Here is a 10,292-nt window from a genome sequence, read left to right on the forward strand (position 1 = left end):
CATTGTGCAGAACATACAAGTGCGCTTGATCCCGTTCGACCATTGATACTGTCACAACTTTATTTCCAATTAGCCTTTTTCCTTCTTTTTTTTCGACAATATGAGATTTGGGGAGTCCAATTGATTGAACATTTGACAGATATTCAGTACAAAACTCAACCGCTTCTTCAACAACGTATCGTTCGGCAATACAACCCTCCGTCGACTTCTGTTTTTCACGTACCCTTTTAATATTTTCATATAACGTTCAGCAGGGTACATCCATCTCATATAAGCTGGTCCGCACAATTGTGTCTCTTTCACAAGATGAACGACTAGATGAACCATTATGTCAAAAAACGAGGGAGGAAAATACATTTCAAGATCACATAAAGTAACAACTATCTCTTTTTGCAATGTTGGTAAGATCGCGGGATCGACCACCTTACTGCAAATTGACCTGAAGAAGAAACACAGCTTAGTTATTGCGCTTCTTACTTTTTCTAGCAGAATAGAACGTATACCTATTGGTAAAAAATGTTCCATTATAACATGACAATCATGCGTCTTCAAACTCTTTAACTTGAGGTCTTTCATGGACACAAGTCTTCTAATATCTGAAGAGTAGCCTTCTGGAACTTTAACTTCACTGAGGAACTTACACAATGTTTTCTTCTCCTTTCTAGATAGAGTGTAAACAGCAGGTGGCAGATATGTTCGTCTTCCTTTCGTCACGGGTCCCAATTCAGTTCTCATTCCCATGTTTACCATGTCCTTCCTTATGTTAAGGCCATCCTTAGACTTTCCTTGTATATTGAGTAACGTACCTATGACGCTGTCAAATACATTTTTTTCAATATGCACATCCAGGAAATGTCTTACGTACAACGACTTCCAATATGGAAGTTCAAAAAAAATGGACTTCTTCTTCCACCCACCCACCCTTGACAAGTGAATGTGCAAAAGGCTTGCCAAACTGAGTGCTCACATCTTTCACCTTTTCAAAAATTTGATCACCTGACAAAAAAGGCGGGGCTGTACCATGTTCGGCCTTTCCGTTGAATGCTTTTCTCCACCCACGGTAGTGATGATTAGAATTTAAGAATCTACGATGGCCGAGAAAGACATTCTTCTGACAAAGCTCCAATCGTGTCGTATCAGTTTCATCTTCACAAACGGGACACGCCTTTTGACCTTTATTGCTGTACCCGGATAGATTTCCGTATGCTGGAAAATCATTAATTGTTCCAAACAACATCGCCCTCAAGTTGAAACTTTCCTTCCTATACCCATCGTAAACCTCCACACCGTTGTCCCACAAAAACTTTAAATCTTCGATTAACGGTGCCAAGTATACGTCTATGTCATTCCTTGGTTGTTTAGGCCCAGAAATTAGCATAGATAACATCATGTACTTACGCTTCATACATAGCCACGGAGGTAGGTTATAGATCATAAGAATCACAGGCCATGTGCTATGCGAGATACTTTGAATACCATGCGGGTTCATTCCATCAGTAGACAATGACAACCGAAGGTTTCTTGCTTCTTTTCCAAATTCAGGATAATCAGTATCAACTTTCATCCATTGTGGTGAGTCTGCCGGATGTCGCAACTTTCCATCAATAATTCTTTCATCTGCATGCCAAGTCAAGTGTCTTGAATCGGTCTCACTACGATACATGCGTCTAAATCTCGGAATTATAGGAAAATACCATAAAACTTTAGCAGGAGACAACTTTTTCTTATATCGAGGGGCACCACATTTAGGACACTCATTCAACGCTGCATACTCGTTTCGAAACAAAATGCAATCATTTGGACATGCATGTATCTTATCATAGCTCATGCCAATAGAGGACAACATCTTTTTGGCTTCATACGTTCGATTGGGAAGAACATTATCCTCTGGTAGCATATCTTTCATAAGGGCTAATAACTCTGTGAAACTTTTATCCGACCATCCATTGTCCGCCTTTAAGTTGTACAACTTTAACACCGCAGACAATCTTATGAATTTTGAACAACCATCATACAACGGTTTCTCTGCATTGCTTACCAACCTCTCAAACATTTTGGGACAATCCGCAAGATCTTCTTCAAGCGCTTCTGCAATCTCTTCGACTCGATCGCAATCGTATGTGTCTGTGCAATCGTCGTTTGAAGCATACTTCCTATTACAACTCGACTCAGCATTCCCGTTACTTTTCTCACCATGCATTGTCCAACATGTATAACTTCTATCAATTCCAAACCGTAGTAAATGGGATGCCAACTTATTCCCGTCAAACTTACCCCCATAACAGCAACCCAAGCAAGGACACGACATTCGAAGCGGGTCTTTGGAGTGCGCAACCGCAAACTCAACGAATTCCCATACCCCTTTCTCGTACTCTTTCGACAATCGGTTTGAATTCATCCATGTCTTATCCATGTCTTAATTAAGCTAAACAAATGCTTCTTGGTTTCTCTATCAGGTACTAAGGAATTCTGTCAAGATAATAAATAGCTATCATCATAATAGAATACCTAGTCAGAATACCTAATCAGAATACCCGAATTCTTAAAGAAGACATTACCTTATTTCAAGGTAATATAAGTCCACAAACCAAAAAATTGGTTGAGAGACACTAAATTGATATTAAATAGAACCATAAACAATAAACTATAAGCAGAAAATAACAAACTATAAGCAAGAAGAAAGGGATAGTAACCTGAGTTAGACTTGATGTGGGAGATGGTAGGTTTGAATCGGCGTTGTACAAGTAGAAACCAGAAACTTCAAAGTAACTGTGAAATTAAACACACACACACGATGCAGTTAAATACAAATATCATAAAAGTGAGAAAATATTTCATATGAAATTTTTAATCCTTTACTTTATACACATTAAGTAGTTAGATTGTATTCTCAATCCACCCTCTTTATTTTTTTTTTCAATTAAGAAACATTCTTTTACTTTTATTAGTTTGGGTTCAACCTTCATAACACAAGAAAGAAAAGCATCATCTTTGCAAATTTGTGGACAACATGACTTTTCTCATCCATGATGATAAGGCCCATCCAAATTAGATACTCTCACTTTACAGATAATAAGGACTCAAAAAAGGAAAATATATTATAAATTTCCATTTCAATAAAGAAAATTGACACTTTATACCGACACCTATATAACTTGCAATAGTATGTTACCAATTTTTTTTGTGACTGACACTTGAATCTCAAGTAAAGAACAATCTCTTAGCATCAAGAATCTCATAGATCTCTTGAGTTTATGCAAGAAATTCCCAAAGCAATAAAGAAATTATCAACTTATATATATATTCATACATAGCATTATATATATAAACATCATTTGATTTTCTTCTTCATTCATATTTACACTAGCCCTTCAAAAAATGGCTCCACCTCTCTCACAATCACAATCTCAAGTAAGAAAATATCATAAAAGTAAGAAAATATTCAATGAAAATTAAACACTCTAAAGATAATACACTCTAAAGACATTTAATCAAACATGTAATATGCTTCATTCTCAAATTGCAGTGCAACCCTTAATTGAAACCCTTAAAACTAAACCCATAAATCATATTACATGTTTGAGAATGTAAACCCTTAGTTGTTTTTCTTTACCTTGCACAGTCAGTTTATAAAACTAATGGAAATATAAACTAAACTAAACTAACCGGCGGTGGAGAAAACGAGTGACGGAGGGACGCCGACGGAGGAGAGAACGACTGACGGAGGGACGCCGACGGTGGTGGCTGGCACCGATGGTGGTGGACGGAAGGGCAATGGAGGATGATACGGAGCGTTTTTCGGTTGCAGAACAGAAAACGAAAGAGAGAAAGTGAGAAACAGTAATTAGTGAGAAGCGTGTTTTTGTTTTTAATTTTTAGTAATAAAGGCTACTAAAGCGCTTCTGAAAAGCGCTCTCATAGCCTGGTCTATACCAGCGCTTTTTAGCAAAAAGCGCTCTCATTAAACCCCCCTATAGCAGCGCTTTGAAAAGCGCTCTCATAACCCCCCTTACCAAAGCGCTTTTCAAAAGCACTCTCATACCCCCCCCCTTACCAAAGCGCTTTTCAAAAGCGCTCTCATACACCCCCCCCTACCAGAGCGCTTTTTAAAAGCGCTCTCATACCCCTCCCCCCTACCAGAGCGCTTTTTTTCATCATTTTCCCTTTTTTATTAATTTTGTTTTTAGCGAACCCTACGAGAGCGCTTTTTGCTAAAAGCGCTTTAGTAGCTGCGCTGCTACAGCTTAATTTTGGCGTAGTGATTAGTTGGACCCTTTGCTTTCTCCTATTATCTGCCAATGCCAAGAAGATAACCGAATTTGCTCGAAAACCTCTGCAACCACTGCCTCCTCATTTTTGAATATAACTGCATTACGTCTACACCAAATTGCCCAAATAACTGCCAGCCACAGCAATAACCTCTTCTTCGCCGGGACTCTCCTTTCAACCGAAGCGTAGAACAGCATCATATGTTCAACAAGGGAGACTGCTTGATAGAAAGCAATATCAGCCCATGCACATACCTGCTGCCAGACAGCACTTGCAAATGGACAGAGAACTAGAAGATGCAACACCGATTCCCCACCTCCATTACAAAGAGCGCACTCGTTTGGAATACTATTAGACAACACACCCCTTTTATTCAATTGTTCCCTTGTAGCTATTCTGTCCCGAATACATTTCCAACCAAACACCGCATGCTGATGTTGAAGAATGTTAGGCTGATAGTATGTTGAATTGGGCAAGACTGTTAGCCTAATTATTTAAGTTAATTTGTTGTTTAAGTTAGCTCGGTAGTCTATAAATAGATTAGTTTCTCTCATTTTGTTGAGCGAGCATTGATTGTGGGAGCATCGATTGTTGTTATTCACTTGTAATCTTTAAGCCCTAATAGAAAAAATAAATAGTAAAACATTATAACCAATTCTGATTTTCTTATTCTTTTCTCTTCTCTCTTTCGTAAATTGAAAGATTTTTTGTCTTTGTTTAAAAAGTTCAATTTTTTCATAATTTTTAATTTGGTTTTGATGGTATAATAGTTTATTTATACGGAAATAAATAAAGGAATATAAGTTGTGTTTATTTTTATATAACATGTTTTTTTTTTTTTATCAAAATGACTATGTGAGTCTAACACTTTTTTATGATGTGAGGTTACTTATATTGAAATAAATAAAAGAAATATGTATATAATTTTTGTTTACTGGTGCGATTTTTGGAGATTTATACCGATCTATAATTCACTCTTATGTTATATCTGTTGAATTGATAACAATTGATCCACTAAATGTATAATTATATCAGGGTGTCAACATTGCTCGTCGGTCTTTTTTAATCCCACTGATGAATTATCACAATAGAGTGTCGACGTTATAATACAATCAAGAATCATATATAAAAACTTGAATAGTGGAACTAGAGTCAAGTTAGCCTTTAGCAAACCTCCAAGTCAATTTACGATATCTTGAAAAACTCTCCTTGAAAAAAACGGAATTACTTAAGCACTCTAAAAATTGCTATCACACTTTTGTGAAAAATTAGAAATACTCTTAAAAATTCGAAGGTGCATTTTCGGAGATATTCCAAATACATTTCTCTCTCAATCAGATCTTAAGGCAATGTCAAAATAATTACAGAAATACATATCCATATAACTTGGAGAAATGCATCTCTGACCGTTGTTTTAATCAAAAACGCGTTAGACCCTTTCTCCTTCTTCACTTTTCAAAATTCTTAGCAACTCGAGTTTGAAACTCTCTCAATTCATATTCTCTCAAAATCATTCTACTCACTTCAAAACTTCTTCCATCAACATCAAATCGATCAAAGAGCTCACTCAACATCAATTTGACTTCACATTTGGTAAGGTTATGATTTTTTTAAACTTTTTTTTTTGTATACATCTATTGTATATATTAAAACCGAACCCTAACACATGATGCCACTTAAACCAAATATTACCAGATCATGTCATTTAAATCAAATATTGCCACATCATTAAAAATTTGATGTGCCATATCTAAATATCTTTTTGCACTTAACCTCAATCTCCCACTTTTTCAATGAAATCTTTAGTTACATAATGTTGAAAATCAATAACAATCTATTTACTTCAAACATCAATACACCTCTCACTCAACCTTTCACCTCTGATCTTCCACCTCTCATAAAATCTACTATTACTCAATATTAAAAATTCATAATCATTTTTTTCTTCCAACCTCAATATCTCACATCTCACTCAATTTTCCACCTCTTATAAAATCTTATGTTTCAAAATATTGAAAAATCATAATCATGTAGATTTATACAATCATAACATGCAATAGGCAAATAAATACCGTGTGCGATCATAGGGGTGTGTAATGCAAGACTTATTTTTCATACTTAAATTAGTCAAATTCAATCCACAATGTTCATATTATTTGTGTTGCTTCAAGTTACCTCTTACTTCATATGATTTTTCATAATTTTATTCAATTTTAGTTACATTTTCAAATATTCTACAAATTTATTACCCTCTCATATTTTTCTATCCTTTTAGATTTGACAATTTTTCAACAGAACTAAAATATTTACAAATAAATCATATATTTAGTAATTGTTATAGAATAATAAAATATTTTATAATTTTATTTTTCAATTTTCATTCAATTTTTGTTATATTTTCAAATATTCAACTCATCTATTATCTTTTCATTATTCTTTTTCTCTATTTTGATCAACCATTTTTCTAATTTTTTATTTTCCGATTTTCATTCTGTTTTTGTTATATTTGTAACACCCCGAAAATTATTTATAATTATTTAATTTAAATAGGATAATTATTTAATTGGAATAATTGATGTTATGAGAATTATTGAGAAATATTGGAAATATAGCTATTGGGCTCGTGTGGTGGTTAATGAAAAGGGAGATGTTAACTTATTAAGCCCATTAACAAAAGTATTCTATTTTTTTAATAAAATAGAAGGAGTTGTGGAATAGAGAAGGTTACAGCAATTGGGAAAAGAGAAAACACGTGAAAGAGCAGAGAAGCGGAGAAGTGCGAAGAGAGGAAGAACGAAGAATCAACCTTCAGGTAAGGGGGGACTCTTCCATTTATCTTCTATTATGGGATTATGGGTAGTAGGATAGATTGATCATGTTGTTTACATCAATTAGGTTATGTTTGAGTTGGGGGATGTTAGGTTTTGGAGAATTGGTTGACATTGGTTGTATTGATCATGTATGGTGCTATTTTAACGTTTGAAATGTGTTATAATTGTTGTATATTATGCCACTTGATGATGTTTTGATGTGGGTATGACTATGGTGTGATTGGATTGGAATTGGGAGAGGAAGAATGTCGAAATCGCAGCAAAATTCTGCACCAAACGCAACATGCGTCGACCTAAGTATCAGTTGCGTTGACCTGAGTGTCAGCATGCGTCGACCTATAGTGTCAGCGTGCGCTTAACCGAGAGTGGTAGAAATTCTATGCGTCGACCTGAAGGAGGCTATGCGTCGACGCACTGCACGTAATTTTTGAAAAATATTCTGAAGGTCATAACTTTTGATCCGTTTGTCCGATTTTGGTGCCGTTTTGAGCATAGCGAAGCTAATTAAATGATTTATACAATAAAATGGTGTTTTGAGTCGTGACTCGATTTTATATTAAAACTCTCGATTTTAATTAGTGTTGATAGTTTATGCGTACAGGTACAATGGTGGATATTTTATCTGTTGTGATGCCGTGATTGTAACTGGTGGTTGATATACATATATTGTCGATGTAAAATATGTGTTTTGTTATGGTTGAGGATAGCATAAACTATATGTGGCTATTGATTGTTGTGTTGGTTGATGATTATGATATCTGGTTGATTAATGTTGATGATGAGCATGTTATGGTTGATGCATGCATTTCATAATCATTATGTGGCTGGTCCTTGACGATGGTGGATCAGTGGTAGCTAATTCCCATTGTGTGGAATTAGTTAGTGGGTGTTGCCGTATCCTTGACGATGGTGGATCGGTGAGATGGGTTATCCCATATTTGGTACCACATGCATGTAGTTGCATTGCATTAGGCTACTTGTGTTATTATAACATGAATGGAAGATTGTCCAATGTTATAATACGTGTTGATTATGCATTTGTTGTAACTAATTGTGTTGTTGTGAATCTGATCATAACTGTAATTGGGTGAATAATATGTGATTGATATTTTACTATCTATATCTTATAACATTGGTTAAATGTGAATGAGACTCACCCTTACTGTTGTTATTTTTCAGATTGAGGAGTAGCTTTGTACTTGGTGAGGATTTGCTCGTCATGTAATTTGTTAGAGTCAGTTGAGTCCGTGTCATGCTCAGGTCGTGTAACACTGGGGACGTTATTTAGAGTTACTTGTTAAACTCTTTTCATTGGGTGTTTTGCTTATGGTGGTATTTTGAGTCTATGACTCTGGTTGTTTCATTATTCAGATGTTAAAGATATTTTCCCCTGTGTTAACATGTTAATCTGGATAATTTTGGTTTAACGTTCTCTTTTATGGCATGACATGAGTATTGTTTTAATTATTTGGAAGTTGTAATGCCCTTTTCATGTTTTACTCTGATTATTGTTAAATTTTCCGCGGGGTTTTAGAAGGATGTGACAATAGTGGTATCAGAGCATAGTTGGTCGTTTGAGTCAGAGTCTCGTGTCAGCTAATCCCTCGTATGTGATTAGTGTAAGGTTGACACTATCGATACTTCTTGTTCTAATGAATATTGTTTTAATATTTAGCAGAATAATAGCCGGAAGATGTGGAAGGAACGACGATGCGATTGCTGAGGCTATGGGCATGATTGCTGGTGTCTTGGGAGGGAACGCCAATGGAGCTGGAATTGGTGCTGACAAGCAGCTGAACAGTTTTCAGAGGAACAACCCTCCGTTGTTCAAAGGCACTCACGATCCCGAAGGCACTCAGAAGTGGATGAAGGAAATTGAGAGAATCTTCTGGGTGATTGATTGCGATGAAAATCTGAAGGTGAGATATGGTACTCACATGCTGTCTGAAGAAGCTAATGATTGGTGGATGGCTAGTAGGGATGAACTGGAAGATGCTAGTGTTGCAATTACTTGGGCTGTGTTCAAGAGAGAATTCTTGTGGAGGTACTTTCTTGAAGATGTTAGAGGCAGGAAAGAGATTGAATTTTTGGAGCTGACGCAAGGTAACATGACCGTGTCGGAGTATGCTTCCAAGTTTGTGGAGCTGGCGAAGTATTGTGTCCACTACAACAATGATGAGGCTAGCGAGTTCTCGAAGTGTGTTAAGTTTGAGAATGGTCTCCGTGACGAGATTAAACAGGGTATCAGATATCAGAGGATTCGCGGGTTTTTTGATTTGGTTGACTGCAACCGAATCTTTGAAGAGGACAATGTTAAGATGAAGTCGTCGCACTCTCACGAGTTGGTCGACAAGAAAGGGAAGAAGCATATGGACCGTGGTAAGCCATATGGTAAAGGTAACCCAAAAGCTGGAGGCTGGAAGAAGCCTAGTGGTGGAGACTCTAGTGCCCCTATTAAGTGCTTTAAGTGTGGAGAACCTGGACATCGCATTCAAGAGTGCAAAAGTGAAGTGAAGAAGTGCTATAAATGTGGGAAGGCATGACACATTGCTATTGAGTGCAAAGGGAACTCTGTAACTTATTTCAACTGCGGAGAAGAGGGTCATATTAGTCCTAAGTGTCCTAAGCCGTGGAAGAATCAAGCTGGTGGTAAGGTGTTCGCCTTATCTGATTCCGAGACTACTCTAGAGGATCGTTTGATTAAAGGTACGTGTTTTATCCATGACACTCCTTTAATTGCGATTATAGACACTGGCGCGACACATTCTTTTATTTCTATGGACTGTGCTAAGAGATTGAATTTAGAAATATCTGATATAAATGGAAGTATGATTATTGACACTCCTGCATCGGGTTCAGTGACTACTTCGTTTGCTTGTTTGAACTGTCCAATTGATATTTTTGGTAGAGAGTTCGGAATGGACTTAGTGTGCCTTCCTTTGGAACAACTCGATGTTATCCTGGGAATGAACTGGTTGTAATTCAATCGGGTTCGTATCAACTGCTTCGCAAAGACGGTTATTTTTCCTGAAGATGTGAGTGTGGAGGGTTTGGCGATGACTGCTAGGCAGGTAGATGAAGCAATGAAGGACAGGGCTGCCGTGTTTATGTTGATTGCATCTATGACAGTGAAAGAAAAAATGGTGAGTGGTGAATTACCGGTAGTATGCGACTTTCCCGAAGTCTTTCCAA

The 10,292-nt window shown here is 36.6% G+C and overlaps 1 protein-coding gene across 1 annotated transcript; it reads right to left on the bottom strand.

Moving 5' to 3' along the window:
• Positions 1-4,262: 4,262 nt before the first annotated feature.
• Positions 4,263-6,017, bottom strand: LOC131604931 (uncharacterized). The gene is made up of 2 exons (XM_058877345.1): positions 5,962-6,017; positions 4,263-4,755 (listed from the first exon to the last, which is right to left on the bottom strand). The coding sequence occupies exons 1-2, from the start codon at positions 6,015-6,017 to the stop codon at positions 4,263-4,265; spliced, it is 549 nt and encodes a 182-aa protein (XP_058733328.1).
• Between the last annotated feature and the right edge of the window lie 4,275 nt (positions 6,018-10,292).

Source organism: Vicia villosa, linkage group LG5, assembly GCF_029867415.1.
Source record: "Vicia villosa cultivar HV-30 ecotype Madison, WI linkage group LG5, Vvil1.0, whole genome shotgun sequence".
NCBI lineage: Eukaryota > Viridiplantae > Streptophyta > Magnoliopsida > Fabales > Fabaceae > Vicia > Vicia villosa.